This window comes from Nomascus leucogenys, chromosome 16, assembly GCF_006542625.1.
Source record: "Nomascus leucogenys isolate Asia chromosome 16, Asia_NLE_v1, whole genome shotgun sequence".
In the NCBI taxonomy this organism is placed as follows: Eukaryota; Metazoa; Chordata; class Mammalia; order Primates; family Hylobatidae; genus Nomascus; species Nomascus leucogenys.
Genome location: NC_044396.1, coordinates 47006560 through 47028396, shown reverse-complemented (window position 1 = coordinate 47028396; position 21837 = coordinate 47006560). Strand labels below are relative to the sequence as shown.

Genomic DNA, 21837 nt, shown 5'->3' with positions numbered 1-21837 from the left:
ACATTGGCCAGTTTAACTTAGTCTTTCCTTCTTGATGAAGAAAGGACTATTTCTGAATCATTCTTGCAGATGCTTTGTCTGGGATGGAAATTCCGTTTTATCTGGAAGTCAGTCTGGTGAGCTGCTCGTTTGGGACCTCCTTGGAGCAAAAATCAGTGAGAGAATACAGGGCCACACAGGTAAGCAGCCACTACAGTTGTATTGATCTTTGTTCTCAAGATAATGAACTCAAGTCTGCCTTTTCCATCAGGAACACACTCTTCTTGGGCAAAAAACACCCATGGTTTTTCCACGTTATAAACATGTCCCTGGAGCCTCTTGATTGGCCAGGTGATCTGCATCTCGTAGGTTACTCAGGATTTAGATTTATGTTAACAGGCATTGGACTCCAAAAAGGAAGTCTTTAACTTTCATATGGAGAATTAAAAACCATCGTAATGCTATTATTTTTCTTAAAGATAATAGTATGATCTTAAATTTTTAGAATAGTAAAAAAAGAGAAAAAAAATAAACCCAGAAACAATAGGAACTACAATGAAAATTAAGGCTTCTTTCTACCGCTGACTCCTACCTCCCAGTCCTCCTTACAGTACTTTACCAGTGTGTGTCCTGTGAATGAGAGGGTATATGTGTATAAAATTGTTTATGTGAAGTATAATAAACTGTTCTGCCCATTTTTTTCATTTGGTAATATTTCTTGGAGATTCACTAGATTGTTTGCTTACAAATTCTTGCTTGCTTTCTGATCATTTGGAGGACTTGGTTTTTAATTCTTCTAATGTCTCGTTACCCCTTGACTTCCCGCTGTAAGCGGTAACTTCCTACCTTCCTTCTCTTCCCTGTGTCACTCGACTTCATATGATTATTTCTTCTTAAATGTATACCTTATAAAGTCTGGGCCAGGCTCAGTGGCTCAGGCCTGTAATGCCAGCACTTTGGGAAGCCAAGGTGGGAGGATTGCTTGAGGTCAAGAGTTTGAGACCAGCCTCGGCAACATAGCAAAACCTCATCTCTTACTAAAAATCAGAAATATTAGAAAAGTGTGGTGACACATGCCTGTGGTCCCAGCTACTTAAGAGGCTAAGATGGGAGGATAGCTTGAGTCCAGGAGATAGAGGCTACAGTGAGCTTGATCATACCACTGTACTCCAGCCTGGGTAAGAGCAAGAGCGAGACTGTTTCAAAAAAATGAAATTCTTTGTGACTTTTGTTCTCAACTTAGTAACTTTAATGTGATTTGACCTCTTCCAGTGGAAAAGGAAATAAACCAATAACCTTACACCAATTCCCCACCTTTTCCTTCACATCTGTCTCCTAACTTTTGTCATGTTATACCTGTATTATACTTACTTCGCCAAGGTATTTATTTGCATTCTGTTCTATATCCATAATTCCTAGTTGTTTTAGGTTTAGATTTACACTTAAATGGTTTATTATTCCTCACAAGATCTTTGTACCAAGCAATTATTTTTAATTTATTCAAGGGTTTTATTATAGGAAGGAGACAAGAAAAAAATAGAACTTACTTCACTTGTTTAGTAAATGAATAGCAAAGCAAGAGTAAGCATCAGAGTGAAGTTTTATCTTTGGGTGCCTCCTGCTCAACTTCCTAACTAACCAAAATGTCTTTCTCTCAGGTGCTGTGACATGTATATGGATGAATGAACAGTGTAGCAGTATCATCACAGGAGGGGAAGACAGACAAATTATATTCTGGAAATTGCAGTATTAAGTGCCTTTTCCTCTCCTGAATATTAAATTGAACTCTATTTAATGCATTTTTAAACCAAACTTTTAAACGGACTGGTGAATGTGCAATGTTAGTAATTAGAAGTTTTACCACATGGAAAATTTGTGGTTTTAAACTTTCTAAATCATGGTGACTTCATTGAAAGCCATTAGTTGCCATTCTCTTACGGCAGATAAAATGTGGCAGTGTTAGGGAAAACATGTTACACTGTAAGGCAGATGATCATCCCCGTATGATGATTGTTAGAAGACAGAACTAGGTAGCAGAGAATAGCTAAGAAATAAATTGGGCTGGGGAAACTTGTCAGGAAGCACTGAAGAATTAAGAATTTTGAAAATGTGCAGTATTCTCTGCTACTTCTGAGTCTGTTTTGTCTTCCTGATCTATCACAATTGCCACCCATCGGGTTTTGGGTGTGTGTTTTCATAGAGTGGTTACTTTGTATAATGCGGTACCCAGATTCTAAGAACCTGGAGAAGGATTAGCAGTTCTTATAACAGTAAGTAAGTTTACTGTGTATAGGAACGGTTTGTATTTCATTATAGCTATTCATCTTTTCTACATTAAAAATATTTTTCTCTAAAGAAAGCTGTTTTCATGTTATTTAAGTAACTTAAGACTAGTGTTTTTAAGACCACAAGTCTAGAATCATCTTCTAGAAAACCGTATTTAGTGATATGAATGTAATTCCATTACTTTTGAAATTATCTTCAGACTCAGGTAGATAATCAAATATTTTTGTTTTTCTCTTCCAAATTTCAAACAAGGTAAGCTGCATAGCAGTAGCAGATTTTCTTTTATATTCAACCTCTGAACCATGGTAAGTGTGTGACTTATTTTTTCTATACTCTTTAAAAACATTGTTGTATCTTGCATGTAGTATGACATAGGAGAAAAAACTTGAGTCAGACCACACTAATAGAATTTCCAAAGTCAGTTTCAAGTGTTATTAAATATTACCTGTTCTCAGGTATTGCTAGGGACAATCAATCAGTAGCCTCAATGAGTTCCTGCTGCATGGCAGGTGTGAACCAGCTCTCTTGGCCCTGGTAATCTGGGGTTCCCAACTGGAAGCAATTTTCCTGACAATCAATGTCAGGAGCTGTTCTTAGGGCCCCTGAATGTCAGCTTATTCTGGGAGATGATGTCTCCCACATCTGAAAGTGAATTTCACCTGCCTATCTTCTAGATCATGCATAAGTTTGGTGAAAGCCAATGATGCAGTAATAGACAGACTAAAACGTAACTTTATGTATACATATTTAATCAGACTAGACATAAACCAAAAAGAAGAAAAAAATCAGGATAGTTTGCAAGGAGGAGTCAGGAAAAGGAACAAGTTATCAGAAAAATATTCTAAGACCATCCCAAAGTAGCTAGGTTACATAATCTTAAGAGTCAAATGCCAAAATTAAGTATTATACCACTTAATCCACAAATGAACAAAAGGGGAGTCAAAAGTTTATTCTGTTAAGTGTAGTAACTTTTACATTACATATAGTGATTCACTTCTCACAAAGTGGTACTGGCAACTTTTAGAAGAAAGAAGTTTCCATTATGCATTGACTAAAAAATCTCAAAAACAACTAAGCAGCTATGCTATAGCTCAGTAAGTACCATTAAACTGTTCTGGGCTAGTGTACATTTCAGGTTAATAGAGAACTACATTTTGGGTTTTAGAAAGGCAGCAATAATTATATTTTGGCTTTTAGTCTAGATGCTTAACACAGTTAAGGCGACAGTTTAAGCATATTAAGTGAAGGTAGTTAAAATTTAAGAATCATCACAATCTCTTGAAACCTACATACACTGTTTAATGCTTACATGGAATGAAACCAGTGTTCTTAATTGGCATTTTACACACACACACACACACACACACACACACACACACACACAATTTTTTAAAAAAATCAAAGGCAATCATTCTAAATGTACTATGGTAGCATGTTAAAAATGCAAATATGCTATAGAACTAAAGTAATATGAACAGCACTACTCATTACCTAGGAGAAAGGTGACTGGTTTTCACACAAAGCTAAGCCTGTGTATCAGTCATCCTAATCACAATGGCTTATAAAAGCATCAGGTTTCTAGTAGAGAAACTATTCTAGGAAAGTCAGTAAATCTCTTGAAAGTTTCACATCTGTAAAACCAGGATAAGGCTACAACTATTCTGAAATCTGAACAAGGTATCAGATGAAATAGTAAGATTCCCAGCCATAATGTAAGATAGAAAGGTCCTCATGCAGCATATGCTCGCTGGCTCCGGGAAGGCTTCACGTGCATAATACAGAAGTTGCCGAAGAAGGAAACTGGAGACGTTCAGCTACATTTCCATGGTGCCATGAATTTTAAACCTCAGGAATGGTGTGGTCCATTAGGCTTTTCATAATGCTTGGTGCCATCCTACAAGAGAGGTACTTTTATTATATACTGAGATTCTGGTTTTTGTTTTTCAAAAATGCTACGTTAATCCAAGAAAATTCCCACTTCCAATTTAGCACCTGTTAGCATCAAATGTGAATGGAGAGAAGGGAAAGATCTTTTAAATGAGTCCAGAAGCATCTCTGGTAATCTAGTTGTTGACAGACACTCAGTGGGAAAGGCTATCTGTATTTGGCTAGAGAAGTTAGGATACAAATGAATTCCTGTACATTAAACATGGTGATTTTCAAAAAACAGAAAGAAAATGACAAGGCTGTGAGGAGTTGGGGTAGAGGGATCTATCAGTGATTTAAGAAAAGAGAAGCCTAGAACAATTAGTCATGACAATAACTCCTTTTTACCCCCTCCAAGGGTAGCTAGGTGCATTCTATCCAGAAGCCAACACAAAAATTTCATTACAATGGTTATGTTTATGAATCTTTTAAATCTCATTTTCACACGCGTAATAGAGCTTCTGAAAGAAGGATTCCAAGCTGGCTTGACAAAAACAGCTATGGTATATGCTAGGATATGAAAAGCTCTATCGAAGTAACCTTGTTGCCTCTTTTCAGCTCTGATCACTTGGCTTTCTAATCCTCAGTTCCTGAGCACAGATAGCACCACCATACCACACTTGTCTATCTGCCTCCTGAGATTCTGGAGAGAAGGGAAACTTACTCCTAGCATTCCACCAGCAAGAATTCTCCATTACGAACCACCACAACTATATTTATACTGAGCAGGGGAGTGGTAGGCGGTGCAACTGCAGTCAATTGCACTGCAAATTGAAAACTGAAAGCATGTCCACTTCTCCTTGCATACCTTTTTTCTACTAGGCATTATAAAAACTGAGGAAAGTATATGTGAATTTTATTCAGTACTTGGGAAGTTGTAAGAGCTCATCCTTACCAGCCCCTCTGATTTAAATAACTTACTTCAAATTTATAGATAAAACACCAGTATCCATTCCTTAGGTAAAAGAACCAAAGGGCTGAGAATTAAAGTATAGTGCTTATATTAAGTCACATGACCATATGCATTAAGTTGAGGAATTGTTTACTTACCGCTTAATAATATGTTCAAAGATAAAAGCAGGCATGATTGTAATAGTAACTACAGTCCCAGATGTTGACAGTATGTCTGCAATTTGAGAGTCCTGATAAAAACACATATTAAAAATTAATTCCACAGAGGCTTTATTAATAAATACAAAACTATGCCAGCTTAGTAAAGAAATACAAAATATATGTCCTGTTATGTTTTGTTAGTATCTCTAAAATCCTGCTTGGTATTTCTAATTTTTTCTAGTATTTCTTACCAAGTTTAATTGTACACTATTTTACAGCTAGTAACCAAATTGCTTAAGTAAACTGAGTTGAATATTTTAACCAAAAAAAAACTTTTCATTTCTGAATATTAATTTTCCCCATATACAATACTACCATCTCCTCTTAGTTAACTGTGAAATCAAACTCTATGAAATGAGGAGGTCATGCTTAAAACTTTTTGACCTTAAGACAGACTTATTTAGGAATTTGTGGAGAAAAACTATAAAAATAAAGTATTAATATGAACCAAAACTATTATTCATTTCCTTATATTCCTGGATTGAGAAATGCTGGGCAACTATTCATATTCCAAATCTCTGTTGCCCGTATTTCTATAGAATTCTAGTATGACGTACTTCTGAGATCATTTATTCCAGCCCCCTTGTTATAGGAACTGTAGTTCTAGATAACAGCCCAAATAATTCTGGTGACTGGCCAGAGCAAGAGCTCAGGCCCCACATTCCCCATCTCCCACTTAAGTCAATATGAAAACAGCGCCACCTAAATATAGTCAAAAGACAAACATTTTCTAAAACTGCAGCAGAACATGGCACAAAGTCTGTTTCTTACTTCAATCCAATGACATTCTGTCCATTGATTTCACAGATGTTATGTTCTGTGAGAAGACCATTTCTGGCTGCAGAGCTGTCTTTCACTATGGATGTTATTTTTCCATTTTTAAAGATAAAACCAACATGTCCAGTGCTATCCTTATGCATGGTAATCGTCCGTTCAAAGGGCCTACAAACATAATGGGTTCAATTAAAAACTTAATTCTAAGGTAAACATTTTAATGGATTTCATATACCATAAATGTTGCCATATTGGATACTTTTATAATAAACACTGTTTCTAATAAGAGCAACTTATGGCTCTGATTTTATACATTCATGGAACATCTTTGTGTAAAAGTTTTTTTTTAGTTTATTCATTATGGTTTGACTGATTTACTAATCAACATTTCTTAAGTATCAAAGACAACTGCTTTATATGGTTTTATCAATATGTTTTTCCTTTATAATTAATCAGACTTTACAGCATTAAGAATGAGATAGGCTTTTTAAGTAAATCACAGTGGTAAAAATAAGTTTTATTTTTTATTAACTTTTGGTATTTTCTACAGCCAAATCATTTTTAGGAACTATTTCTTTTATTTAAAACCTTTAAAATATTTCTCACATCTTGATTTTGAAAATTTTATACATTGCTATATTTGAAAAGAAAAACTAGAGCAGCAGTAAGACTTAAGTTCCTCAAGCCCCTTTGGAAAGGGAGGCATGCAGCTATTATTAAAAGGCATCCTGCTGTCCCTCTAGAGTTGTTATACCAGTTACATTTGCTTGATTCTCTATAAACTCTTGTTATCATGTTATCATAAGGGTTTTATGATAAACTTGTATTTACATTATTAAATTCAGAAGAGGCATTTCTTCCTGTTAGTACAACTTACTCTTTGAAATATCTGCTTAGATAGAAAGTAAAAAGGACATTCATCTGAAACATTTACTAAATACCTACACTGAATGAGAAGCTGGAAACACAAAGATAAAACAGAAGTTTCACTGAGAAGGAACAAAAACTCAAAGCTTACTATAACAATGTGATATATGTCTACCCTTAATTGGGTACGGAGTAGACAAGAAAATAAATGGAGGCCCCTATTTCATGTGCTAAATGTTTAAGTTCTAAATGAATGAGCTGCTACATAGAATATTCCATGTTCTTGAAAACTACTGCTTCGTAACTACCCAAAAGTCTTGATACGGCTTTCAGAACTCCCACACTACTTGGAAGTCTGCATGGGCTCTGACCCTCACAATGAGGGACCACTGTGTGTGAACACCCTAGGCTGGATGTATCTAAGCAGTAAGTTGGAAAGTGAGCCCAGAGATGCCCTGCTACTCAGTTACTTCTCCAACATACGTTTTCTATTTTCTAGAGAGATTTGTCCTATAAACTCTGAAATAAGGTATCGTATCAGAATGCTTTAAAAACAAACTATGTAAGAAAAATCTGCACCATTCAACTGCAAGACTGTAAGGCTCATCAATAACATTTGATCATTTTCTGCAACAAAGTAATATATTCACAGACTCTGAAAGCCCAAAAAAATGGAAAACTAGTATTGAATTTTCATTTGAGCTGTTTAGTAACAGCTTACCTGTCACGAATGGTCATGGTAATCTTCTCTCCAAAAGCCTGTTTGAGCACCTTGTGCGCTTTATCAGAGCTCCATCCTGCACAGTTTTCACCATTGATCTGAAGTACTTGGTCCCCAAATCTCAGACCAACCAATGAGGCTGGAGAATTAGCCTGGACTAGCTGAACAAATATACCCTAGATAATAAGAAAATAATTTTTGTCATTTACCACTACTATGATACGGTTTTAAGTGCTAGAAAATCAGGAAACAACTGTTTATGTTGAAAACTCTACCCCAGTGACAAAAAAGAAAAAAAAGGAAAAACTGTATGAGTATATTATCACCTCAAAAGAAACTGAAAAATTTATCAAGACAGCAACTCCAAAGAATAAGGCAAAAAAGTGAGATTTCAATGGCAATTTCTATACCAAATCATAACCCACCTGAACAACCACAATCCCCCCCTTCAACTTGGAATACAGAACTAAGGAAAATACAGTAGGACAACTTTAATAAATGCAAGCGTCTATGAGTCTGATAGAATACCAAATTATCAGTACATAATCATATTTAGGGGAAAAGCAAGTCACATGTAAGAAAGTTTGATGAGTTCTTTTACAGCTTAATAAATGACAGTTTAAGGTCATAATTCTACCTTTTGAGCTGAAGCATTCCTTTACCCATTTGCTAAATTGTGTATAATCAAGTAAGATTAAAGTTTATTTGTTAGACTAAAAAGATGGGCATATTAAATCCACATGCACAGGCTTATAAAGAACACACAATGAAATAAATACAGAAAACTCAAGTACTGTTAACCAATAACTACACTTACATGGATATTTTTATTTATGTAAAATTCAATCAGAAGTTGAACAAAATATAAATAGATAAGTATAAAAGAAGAATAAGCCTGGTAAAATATAAATGCATCTACTTCTACAATCCTAAGCTAGGTCACATATTTCTATCACACATCTGTTACATTGTAGAATGATAAGCAAGAACTAGGTAGCACCCCATAAATGAACAAATGCCCTTTGGCCAAGTGAACAAATCCACTGCAACTATTACCTACAGTGGGGCCAAGGGGCCTATGAAAAGTATCTTTTCTCTTTAGGACAGAGGAAAGAACACAAGAGCAATCCTGGTGGAAGGAGCAGCAGTATACTCTATTCCCTGAAGATTCTGGAGAAAGGGCAGCAAAGTCAGAGCATCCCAACCAAGCACACAGATGTATTTTGAGTAATATACAAGTGAGCAAGGCCATCATTGATGGCCTCAGCCCCCTGGGTGGGCAGGCAGGGTTGGGGCTTCCTGCCAAGATCAGCCTCCTCCATTTACAGCAGTGCACCACACTTATAATTTTCTATGCAGAAAGGCTGGATGCACTAAGCTAGAGATGTATGACTGAAACTGAATCCAATAAGGTAATGGCTAAAACTATAAATTGGGGTAAAGACTCAGCATGTCCTTAACAATTCTAAATGGTTCCTCAGAGAATAACCCTGTTTCATATCTTCAGTATGTTAAGGTGAGAGGTAATTATAAAGTCAAGTAATGGCTGCCCTAATTAGAAAGAATATTCCATGTTTTTTTACTCAGAAAATGACATATTAAATTCAAATGTGAAGGATGTTAATAACAAATCTGCAAAAACCATCTCACCAGTTAAACACTGATCATTTGGTTTAAAAATGCACACACATCCAGGAGGCGGAGGTTGCAGTGAGTCAAGATCACACCACTGCACTGCAGCCTGGCGACAGAACGAGATTCCGTCTCAAAAAAAAAAAAATGCACACTGACATTGACTCTCATTGGAAAGTTTTTTCTTAACCTTCACATCTGCTCTATTTAACTGTCACAATTCTATTATACAAATTACATTATAATATATGTAGGCCAGTGAAATGTATTCCAGTTAGAATATTCAGAAAAGAAACATCTTTCAAAGTAATGTGGTCAGAAGTCCCAACTGTGCCTCTGCAAAATAGAACATCCCCAACTGAAAACATTTAAGTTAGTAGATTTAAAATATTCTCAACTACAGATGCACTATTATAATTAAAGCATTTCCTTTCAAATTATTTTAACATTAATCACTTATTATGTAAGATACTTAGACAAATTCAAATAGGTATTTAAAATACTTACATTATCTATTGATTTAAGCCTAAGTCCAATTTTTCCATCTTGATCCTTACACAAAATGACTTCACGAATCCCTTGCTTAATTTCTGCTCTACGAATTCCAACATCATTACCAGTTACAGGAGCCACCATATAGTTCATACTGGAAGGTCTTGCTACCAACTGCTGACAAAACCATATACAATGTGTCAATATTTAGAAACACTCTCCTTGAAAAAAACAATGATAATTAACTGGAACTTACTCAGTTTTGGCTTTCCAATCCACAAATAATTTCCTTCAGATAAAGTTTGATGTTTATGAAAATGGCACTGGCTCTACTACTGATTCTTCACTAACTTATTCCCACACATATCATCTCTAATAGATTCAATGACTCTGTTGCCCTTTGAATTCGCTGGCGTTTGTTTCACCGATATACTGGCTTGTCTTCATCTCAGATGTATTATTTTTGAACTTAAAGGCCATATACTTTTGAAACATTTTCCAGATGGTTCTTTATGTCACGATCTTTGACAATCTACTTATCCTTTCAGAATTTCCATAAAAAGGGCAAACTTTCTACCTCACTGTTACTGAGAGGATTAAATGAAAAGTGCATGTTGTATGGGCACAGGCACACATAAGACAGTCAACTGTTATGTCTCCTCCCCTCTAGTAACCATCTATGGATTAACAAATCATATGCACAAACCAGAATGCCCCAGAATACCTACATTAGGGACCTGTGTCATGTACCATGTTTCAAGTATCTAATTTTTTCAAGTTTTCCTAACCAAAACTGGTTTATTTTAAGTGGAACCTTTCCCCAACCAAAAAGAAAGTGGAATAATATTAGGCCATTAAAAAAAGGAAATCCTGCCATTTGGACAACATGAATAAACATAGAGAATATTATTCCAAGTGAAATAAACCAGACACAGAAGACAAGTACTGTTTGGGTCCACTTATACGTGGCATCTGAAAAGAGTCAAACTCACAGAAGTAGAGTAGAAGGAAGGTTGTCAGGGGCTGGGGGTGGGCAGGGCAAAGAATGAGAAAAATGTTGGTCAAAGTGTACAGACTTTCTCAGTTATCATATGAGTACGTTCTGGAGATCTAATGTACAGCATAGTAACTATAACTAATAATACTGTACTGTATACTTGAAATTTGCTAAGAGTACATCTTAAGTGTTCCCACCACACACCAAAAGAAATGTAACCATGTGAGATGACAGATACGTTAATAACCTTGACTGTGGTAATCATTTCACAATGTGTGTGTGTTTGTGTGTGTGTCAATACATCAAGTTGTATTGATATATACAGTTGAATATATACAATTTATATTTGTTAATTATACCTCAACAAAGCTGGGGAGAGGAAGATCTGGATGGAACATTAGGAGAAGAATAAAATATGTGAAATGAAAAATTCACTAGATATGAAGAGTTAACAGAAATCTCCAGCAACAAATTAATTTAAAATAGAACAGAAGAAAAAGAAAAGGCGGCGCACTGAAGAACCCTGGAGATGCAGACACAAAAAACGAAGGTTTATATCACTCTTCTAGGTATTAAGTTTTTTTTAAAAAAAGACCAGCTGAAGTATTGCCCAAGGGCAAAGGGATCTAAGCATCCATATAGTGAACAAAGGAAGTTCTAAATTTTAACTACGGCCTCATGACCAGTTACTAAAATAAGAATCAGAGCAGCTATGACTCTGTTCTTCTTTGTATTTGTATATTTTCTGTAAATACGGCAGATAATCTTTCTGTTCCTCTATACCTCTTTTTACGTTTATGTATGAATTGTTGGTAGTGGTTAACTTTACACTTTTGCCTTTAAATTAAAAATATTCTGTTGGGAATGTGAATACTTAGAAGGGTAATTAATATCATATAGTAATCAATACCATGATGACTGCCCAGAGATGGCCACATTAACTGGTATCATCCGTTTCTAGAGAAAAGGGTGAGAGCAACTTCATTTACATTGAAGAGTACATGGCTTCATTTTGTACACCCCTGAGTTAAAAATGATTTTTATATTTTTAAAGATTGTAAATAAACAAATAACAATAAGAATATGTGATAAAGATAATAAGTGACCATGAAAGCCTAAGGTATTTATTATGGAGCCCTTTATAAAGTTTGCTGAACTTTGATTTTATGAAGAAGTTCATCTTTCAAGGAGAAAGTATAAAGTTGTTGTTGTCACATGAAATTCAAATGTTTGTACAAGTGTGTGGATATACTGAGCAGTCAACGGAGTAGGTGGTAACAGATACTAAGCTACTGTTTATCAGCTCCAAATCCACCCTTCTAGACTCTACTTGGTGATGCTGGGCCTAACTGTGCAAATTATAATTTCGTTTGTCAGTGACTGGAAGCACCTCGTTCCTTCCTGTGTGCTTCCTGCTTCTGTCAGTACTGGGTAAGCCTGGCCCTTTACACTAGCAGCAGCAGTTGGTTCCAGTCTGCAACTTTTACTGACACTCCCAGAACCAGCCTCATTACAACCCCTCAGACGCACTAGTAGTGTCCCCTCATCCAAGGTCTGAGTCCCAGCTTTGTGGAGCTCTTCCCTCAAGCTTCTTTTTTTTTTTTTTTTTTTTTTTTTTTCAGACAGCGTCTCGCTGTCGCCCAGGCTGGAGTGCAGTGGCGCAATCTCGGCTCACTGCAGGCTCCACCCCCCCTGGGTTCACGCCATTCTCTTGCCTCAGCCTCCCGAGTAGCTGGGACTACAGGCACCCGCCACCTCGCCCGGCTAATTTTTTGTATTTTTAGTAGAGATGGGGTTTCACTGTTTAGCCAGGATGGTCTCGATCTCCTGACCTCATGATCCACCCGCCTAGGGCTTCCAAAGTGCTGGGATTACAGGCGTGAGCCACCGCGCCCGGCCTCCCTCGAGCTTCTAGGTTCTGCTAACTCCAATCTCTCTCCTGTGTTATCCCAGTCCTAGGAGAAGCAGCTAGCTATCTGCAATTACATCTATGTCCATTTATGTTTTTTTCAATTTTTCAACCTCTTAAAATACCTACTATTGTTTTCCCAACAGCATCACCACTAATACAAGCAAGTTTTCAATAAATATTTGGTAAATACATAAATACCAGGTACTGTGTATGCATTGGGATATGGCAACAAGACAGACACAGATTTAACTACAATTATAATAAGTGGTACAAAGTGCTATGGTCATAGCAATAACCTTAATAAAAGGTTACCAGATCCATTATAATTAAGCTAGACTCTGGAGTCTAATTACATGGAGCTTTGAATTTCAAAAAGAATGTTAAAAGATTAAGAGCAAAGGCCGGGCGCAGTGGCTCATTCTTGTAATCCCAGTACTCTGGGAGGTCGAGGCAGGTGGATCACCTGAGGTCAGGTGTTCGAGACCAGCGTGGCCAACATGGTGAAACCTGGTCTCTACTAAAAATACAAAAAATTAGCCAGGCATGGTGGCGCGTGCTTGTAGTTTCAGCTACTTGGGAGGCTGAGGCAGGAGAATTGCTTGAACCCAAGAGGTGGAGGTTGCAGTGAGCCGAGATCACGCCATTGCACTCCAGACGGGGTGACAGAGTGAGAATCTGTCTCAAAAAAAAAAAAAAAAAAAAAAAAAAAAGAAAAGGAAAAAAAAAGATTATGAGCAATAAAGATATGATAGACCTATATGTGTATTTCAGAATGATTAACTTAGCAGCGACTTACTCCTGTCTGAAATAAGTTACTAGAGGAAATTTAAGAGAGTATTATAATAATGAAGGCTAGAAGTATAGAAACCCTGAATATGGTTATAGTAGGACTAGAATGGATAAAAAACAGATAAAATGAATACAAGAAACAGAAACAGAATCAATAGGACTTAGTCACTGACTAAATGCAGAAGACAAAGGAGAACAAACTAGTAAAAGGTATCTGAATCTAAGTCCTAATAAACTCAAAACAGTGTAGCACAAAATGAAGTAGACTATGTAAGAAATGATATCCAAAAGGAAGTCTAAAATTTCTGAGAAGTGAGGTTCAATGCTAGTAGTATATCTGTGAGTCAGCCACAAAGAGGAAAGCTTATATTAACATGTAAAGTATGATTTTATATAATTCAAAATTAATTACACTATACATACCCCCTGAAGTGGTGCACCAGAAACCACGGCCACATTTGCATGTATTTCTTCTTCATTTAAACTCAGCCCCATGTATTGAGAGAGCTCCGGATATAGTCTGGGATAGAGATCTAAAAAGTAAATGAATAAATTAAAAAGCACTTACAGAATACACAAAATGAAAACTTCTCTTATTATGGGCTTCTGCGTATTAACAAAATTACACTGAAGTTATAAAATCTAGAATGAATTTAAAGTAGCAATTTGGAAAGGCATCTCCCCATCTCTGTAATAATCAGAAATGGAAAATACAGAAAATGTATAAAATTCATAAAATATGAAGACATCTGAACTGAAACAACCAGAGATTCCTAAACACTTAAAAGTAGAAATAACTTTTCCAAATAAACTATCTTGCCTTTCCTGTTTCTTAAAATAAACTTACTTGATTAGGAATTTAGTAAGAATGCCACTGATTCTCCAATTCAGAACAACTGACCAAAATATCTGTTTGTCAAGTCAGCTACTTTATAACTCATTCTGTAAACAGGGATATGGAATGATTCTTATGAACAATTTTTTTGAAAGCTTGTAAATTTATTTAGTGTCTTATCATTTTAATAATTTTAACCATATTCCAGTGAAATCCTGGAAATGGTATTTTTAAATATTAACATTATTTCACTTATTAGTAGTTATATACTATTTCCAAAAGCTCTTTTTTACATAAAACTTAAATTATCTGTGACTTAAAATGAATTTTCTATGAGGCACAATGTTATAAACTGTAAGACAAAATGACAGGCCACAAAAACTTATTTAACACTTATTTTGTATCTTAAGTCATAGTATTTAGGAGCTCTGTCCTGAATCCCTCTGAACCTTGAAGAAAAAGGGACCAAAGACAGGATACAGAGAATGAATAAAGGCCTCAAGATTTAGGAGGCTTCCCAAAGAGGAGGTGGTTGGAAATTTCAGAAGCTCCCATAGGAAAGACAGAAGACAATTCAGAAAGTTCAACAGCAGCAGCATAATAGTTCTTAAATGTGAATTCATATAGTTCTTATATGTGAATTCATATATATAATTCATTCATAAATGAATCAGCCACATGTTAGGGATTTACAAGTCAGTCTAAAATTAATTTTCATTAAGCCATGAAATACATCCCCCCATATCCACAGTTCACTATCTTAATCAGAAAAAGGGTTATTTTTTGAAGTAAACATTTTTTTCTTATTCATAACTATTTGAGCTTAACTACCAATTTTATGCAGCCTGTCCAAAAAAAATCTTGGATTCCTTATCTGAGCAAAAGAAGATAACAATATTTCTGTTCACAGAGAATGAACTCAAAGTATAAACCTACTTCCATCGTGAGGGATGGGAGCAGAAGCTTCTGACAAAATTGCTGGATTGGCAGGGTTTGCAGAAAAAGCAGTTTGAGCCTGGAAAAGAAAAGAAGAAAATTCTAACAATATGCTATACTTACTTTATATTCTTATATAATTTATAAGCTAAATCCAGTACTTCCAAAAAGAAACTACAACAATGAAGATTTATGTAAGAAAGTTTAATTTCAAACACGTCAGCAATACATTTTTCAAAGGAAATCTGCAAATCAAAACTATATTTGATATTCTAAATACTTTAAAGGCTATCACAAAAAAAATTGTAGAAGTACCATTCTATATGTCTTATAACCAGTATTTCATAGTGCTTCCACAATAAATGAATATTTTCAAAGTGCATTCTAAAATGAATAAATTTTACATTTTCATTATTCTTTTACTAATTAGTCCAAGTAAAAATATTTTCTTTTCTTTTTTTTTTTTTTTTTGAGATGGAGTCTTGCTCTGTCGCCGAGGCTGGAGTGCGGTGGCGCAATCTCGGCTCACTGCAAGCTCCGCCTTCCGGGTTCACGCCATTCTCCTGCCTCAGCCTCTCCGAGTAGCTGGGACTACAGGCGCCCGCCGCCACGCCCGGCTAAGTTTTTGTATTTTTAGTAGAGACGGGGTTTCATCATGGTCTCGATCTCCTGACCTCGTGATCCGCCCGCTTCGGCCTCCCAAAGTGCTGGGATTACAAGCGTGAGCCACTGCGCCCGGCCAAAATATTTTATTTTCATAAGAAAAAAGCTTGCCCATATTCATATAAAAGTCACATATCAGAAAAACACCTAAAAAATTAATACTAAGCATGTCCCACTGAAATCATCTTTATCTTCATTGCAGCAAGTATAGGAAGGGGTTTATGCTAAATACTTTTAAAATATCAGAAATTATGAAAATAGCACAGTTTATCACTGACATAAATCGATGATGACAAGGTAATGTAATTTGTAACTGTTAAACAAACTTGCCAAAATCACTCTGACACACACTGACACTCTAGCATTTATCAATGCTACTCATGCTCAAGTATCCTCTTCTCAGGGCCGTCTTGATGGCCTACATCATATGAAGTATCTCACTGATGGAAGTACTTTATCCTTTACAATTAGATCTGACTTTCTGAAATAGCTATATGTCATTAGAGACAAGTTTGGTAATAAGTTGTATGACCAATCTCTACCAACTTTTTACTTTATTGGAAATGTAACATTTTAAAAATGAAGTTCATAGTAGTATCTCAACCTAGCCCTAAAATCAATGTCAAGAGTAGTCCCAAAGATGCTTGGAGATATGAAAGCTTAGTTTAAATAAGTAAAGCCTACAAAAGCTTTGAATGGTACTAAAATTATATGTTCTGATATACTTGTTGAGTCATCCTTTAATATTTATTATTTCATAATTTGTTAAACATTGTAGATTTAAACAAAATACAGCATGAAAATCTTTATAAATTGTAAATAACAATCCACAAATTGAACATGTGTTGAACTTTGAAAGTTCTTTCACCACCGATTAGCTAAAACGAGCTAGTGGCTTGTTATATTACTTCTTGAATCATGTCTAACAAAAAAAATACTGTGCAGCACTGGGAAAAAAAAAAGAACTACAAAGACATGAAAAGACATGGAGGAAACTTAAGTGGATATTACTAAGTGAAAGAAGCCAATCTCAAAAGGCTACATACTTTATGATTCCAACTATACGACATTTTGAAAAACGCAAAATTGTGGAGATAATAAAATATTAGGCCAGGCACAGTGGCTCAGGCCTTTAATCCCAGCACTTTGGGAAGCTGAAGCTGGAGAGTTGCTTGAGGCCTGGAGTTCAAGACAAGCCTGGGCAATATAGGAAAACCCTGCCTATGCAAACAATTGTTTTGGCCAGGCACAGTGGCTCAGGCCTGTAATCCCAGCACTTTGGGAGGCTGAGGTGGACAGATCACCTGAAGTCAGGAGTTCAACTGACCAACATGGCATGTTGTCATGTTTGTCATGGCCAACATGGCAAAACGCCATCTCTAGTAAAAATACAAAAATTAGCCAGGCATGGTGATGGATGCCTGTAAATTCCAGCTACCCGGGAGGCTGAGGCAGGGAGAACTGCTTGAACCCAGGAGGAGGAGGTTGCAGTGAGCCAAGATCACACCACTGCACTCCAGCCTGATGACAGAGTGACACTCCGTTTCAGGGGAAAAAAAAATTCTTTTTTAAACTAGCTAGGTGTGGTGGTGCATGCCTGTAGTCCTAGCTACTTAGAAGGCTGTGGCAGGAGGATGGAGGCTGCAGTGAACCATGACTGTGCCACTGTACTCCAGCCTGGGCAACAGAGCAACATCCTGACGCTAAAAAAAACACAAAAGCAAAAGCAAATTATTGGTTGCCAGGAGTTTCTAGAAGGGAAGGAAGAACAGGCATTAAATAATTTTTCGGGCAGTGAACCTATTCTGTCTAATGCTACAACGGTATACAGTCATGGGCTGCTTGTTCTGGTCAATGATGAACCACATATACAACAGTGGTCCCATGAGATTATAAAAGAGCTCAAAAATTCCTACTGTCTAGTGACATCATAGCTGCCGTCACACAGAACAACTCATTACTTTGTGGTGATGGTGGTGTTAATAAGCTTACTGCACTGCCAGTCATATATGAAAAAGTATAGCACCTACAATTATGCATGGTACATAATACTTGATAATGATAATGACTATGTTACTCATTTATGTATTTCCTGTGTTATACACCTTATCTTTAGAGTATATCCTTCTACTTACAAAAAAAGTTAACTGTAAAACAGTCTCAGGCAGGTCCTTCAGGAGGTATTCCAGAAGGCACTATTACCATTGGAGATGACAACTCCATGCATGTTACTGCCTCTGAAGACCTTTCAGTGGGATGATGTGGAGGTGGAAGACAGTGATACTGATGATTCTGACCCTGTGCAGGCCTAGGCTAATGTGAGTGTGTGTCTTAGTTTTTAACAAACTTACAAGCGATTTTTAAAAACTAAAAATTTTAAAAATAGGAAAAAAGCTTATAGAATCAGGATATAAAGAAAATATTTTATACAGCTGTACAATGTGTTTTAAACTGTGTTATTACAAGAGTCAGAAAGTTAAAAAATTAAAGTTACAGGAAGCTAAGGTTAATTTATAATTCGAGAAAGAAACATTTTTAAATAAATTTAGTGCGGCCCAAGTATAGAGTATTGATGAAGTCTACAGCAGTATACAATAATGTCCTAGGCCTCACATTCACGCACCACTAACTCACTGACTTACCCAGCGCAACTTCTAGTCCTGGAAGCTCCATTCATGCTAAGTGCCTTATACAGATGTACCATTTTAAATCTTTTACATTGTATTTTTACCATACGTTTTCTGTGTTTAGATACACAAATACTATTGTGTAACAATTGCCTACAGTATTCAGCACAGTAACATGCAGTATTACTGTATCATACAGGTGCAATCATACAGGTTTGTAGCATAGGAACAATAGACTATACCATATTGCCTAGATGTGTAGTAGGCTATGCCATCTACATTTGTGGAAGTACACTCTATAATGTTTGCACAACAAAACTGTCTAATGGGGCATTTCTCAGAACATATCCGTCTTTAAGCAACACATGACTATATACACGTCACCATACATTTGTCAAAATCCATAGAACATATAACACCAACAGTGAACCCTAATGTAATGTAATGTAAATATGTAGACTTCAGGTGATATTAATGAGCCAGATGTACCGCTCTGGTGCAGATGCTGATACTGGGGGAGGTTGTGCATGTGTGAGGACAGAAGGTATACTGTATTTTCTGATCAGTTTTGTTGCGAATCTAAAATTGCTCTAAAACACAGCTTATTAATTTAAAATACTTCTCCTTTGTATGTAGTTATGATTTTCTATTCTTTCATTGCTATTGTTTTTAATCCAAGGAATACTGAAGAATACATATAGAAAGCTCCCTGCAAAGTTATATAAATTTAATTATGTTATTTACAGTAAAAATGAAACAAAAGGATGTAACCCAGTTTTAAGTAACATAAACCATTAAATGTAGCTACTTATTTCAAACTTACTTTGAAATCTGACACTACTAAAAAAAGGGGTTGGGGTGCCCCAAGGAGCATGCCAAGGCCTACTGTTTCTGCCATTAACAGAAAGGATGTGGAAAAACATGCTTGTAGCGTCACTTCTGCCAAATTCTGCCCACCATATTAGGAAACTGATAAACTCTGCTTCTATATATCATTATTTATTAAAAGCTTACTTTGCATAAGTAGAGGAAACCACAGGCTCCTGTCAGGATTTGGAATGGAGAGAAAAAGGTCTAGGGACTGTATGATGCTAAAAGCCACAGCCTAATGGCTACTGCAGAATAGTTTACAAAATATGAATGGTTGGTGCATTGCTGTAATTTAGCTTTGCTGTGGTGTTAAAGGCCAGCAGATGAGAAAATGAATACTACCTTCCTTCATAATACCGTTTCAGGAGAATCTTAAGAAAAAAAACAAACATGAGTATCATTCACCTTAGAAAATGATGCAAAAAAAAAAAAAAACCAGCCAAAGAGTTTAATGGCTAGATTAGGAATATTTTTTAATTCAGGGGTAGTAAAAGAACCATGCTTCCTACTCCTTATTCACTGTTCTATCTCCCAGCTGCTTTCTGCTCTGAACATAAACGTTCTTTAATGTAAATATCTATGTAATTCACTTCTGCTTAAAGAGGGCAGAATGATACAGATTGTAGCCCTCTTTATTTTTCATTCCAATATTTGTCAATATCAATTCTTCTTCTGTTGCTGTTTTCAAAATCAAAAGCCTCAGCTCATAGCTGACTACGGTGAATTTACATTCAATTCCATAAAAAGCTAACAAAAAAAGGATGAAAACAAAGAACAGATTAGTCATTCTTACAGGTCCATCTAAAAATCCGTATCAGTTAATGTGTTGATGTCATATTAATGGCTAAGCAGTTATTCTGGAAAGCTAAATATTTGAGATAAAAGCCTTCTAAAAAGAAAGAGTGCTTGTTTAGATGAACTATGTGGAAATAAAAACCACATGAAGAAAATACTGACAAAATACTAAAGAAGTGATAGGAACATGTAAAAGATGACTGAATAGGCCACTTGAAACTTTGAGGCATCAAAGCCTTGGCAGCTGAACTGTAGATTTCAGAGATTGTACAAACCTCATTTTAATATCCATACTGGATCCATGATAGAAAATAATTGTTCATAGTTCAATTATCAGTAAGTAAATCTCACTTTCTAGTAAACTGAAGATAGGGACCCAATAAAATGATCTTCAAGGTAAGGAGTTTTCATTTATCTTGTCAAATTAAAACAATAAACAACAGCTGAAGAAATTCTAAATTGATAAGAGATCAAGTTGAAAGCTAACCGTAAACAGACAAATTCATCATATACTACAAATTATCCCCAGTTAAAATAATTACCAAAAATTTCCCAATTCGCCAGAATTGGTCCCAATTCCTCACTTCATTCTTAAGCAGAAGCATTTGTCTTCAAAACTAATACTTCTACAAAGGACTATAAAAATTTTCAACTCAATGCAATTAGAAATACTGCAATCTCTACACAGTCATTTAGAGAATGAACAAGTGAAATGTCTGCTGCTCATCTCTCAAAGGAAAGAAATCACTACACTTTCCCTGTGCTTTTACATGACTGCTCTTCTAAAAGTAGCATGTACTCCACTATTTCTGTAATTTTAACTTCAATTAAGAGACATACAATTAAAGAGTGGTCATACCTAAAGATCCAAAAGAAAAATATACCAATTTTATACAAAACTATGAATATCTAAAAAATTGGAGTATATTTTGTCAACTCAAATGTTACATATAATTTAAATTTTAGCCAGAAAATTAAGCTACATGTAAAAAGTGTAAGTTGAATTAAAAAAAAAATCTCATGCCTATTAATTCACAGTGAAATGAAAAAAAAGAGCTAGTTTTTCTGTAAACTTTTTAGTCTGCAATTAATAAAACTAAAAAAAGTTTATGAAGTGTAAAAATGAACAAATATATCTGCTATTTAACTATCTTGCTTTATTTCACCTATAAGTAGAATGCATGTTACTGTGTTTGTTCTGAAAAAAGTATTTAAACTATCATACCTGAATTACTTTGTCTACCTTCAAGTCTTCGAGAGATGGATAGAGAGACATTTTTGCAGGATTCTTCTAAAGAAAAAAAGAAAGTTTTATTACTCTGATGTCATAGAAATTGAAATAGTATACACAGCTAGCCACAGACACATAAACACGTAGAACTATTTAACGCAATAAAAAAATTTAAATTGCAAAACGTATTAAAAAATAAGAATATATAGGCCATACTAAGTTAGCTGATACTTAATTACCAAACTACCTCTCCTCCCCTAATATTATTATTGAACTATATCCATCACTGATTTTTAAAATTCAAGTAAAAGTCCCTTCATTTTACAAATTTAGAAAATCAAATAGAATAGTTATGTGACTTACTCCTAACTTACACAAGTACTTGCAACTTA

The 21837-nt window shown here is 35.6% G+C and overlaps 2 protein-coding genes across 6 annotated transcripts in view; one reads left to right on the top strand and one right to left on the bottom strand.

The window, feature by feature from the left end:
- Positions 1 to 2338, top strand: part of NSMAF (neutral sphingomyelinase activation associated factor) — an 81320-nt gene extending 78982 nt beyond the window's left edge. Inside the window, 2 exon segments of the mRNA XM_030795366.1 lie at positions 70 to 179; positions 1638 to 2338. Coding sequence (XP_030651226.1) covers positions 70 to 179; positions 1638 to 1732 — 205 coding nt within the window. The 3' untranslated portion in view covers positions 1733 to 2338.
- A 640-nt stretch (positions 2339 to 2978) lies between these two features.
- SDCBP (syndecan binding protein) overlaps positions 2979 to 21837 on the bottom strand; it is a 30091-nt gene continuing 11232 nt past the window's right edge. For 2 of the 5 annotated variants that reach the window (XM_030795369.1, XM_030795367.1), the window contains exons 2-8: positions 21440 to 21502; positions 15260 to 15338; positions 13912 to 14021; positions 9806 to 9967; positions 7667 to 7842; positions 5242 to 6246; positions 2979 to 4159 (exon numbers count right to left, since the gene is read on the bottom strand). In XM_030795369.1, coding sequence (XP_030651229.1) covers positions 6072 to 6246; positions 7667 to 7842; positions 9806 to 9967; positions 13912 to 14021; positions 15260 to 15338; positions 21440 to 21490 — 753 coding nt within the window. In that variant the 5' untranslated portion in view covers positions 21491 to 21502 and the 3' untranslated portion in view covers positions 2979 to 4159; positions 5242 to 6071. Of the gene's footprint in view, positions 4160 to 5241; positions 6247 to 7666; positions 7843 to 9805; positions 9968 to 13911; positions 14022 to 15259; positions 15339 to 21439; positions 21506 to 21837 lie in introns of all 5 variants that reach the window. The other 3 variants (XM_030795368.1, XM_030795370.1, XM_030795371.1) reach the window with 3 other exon arrangements.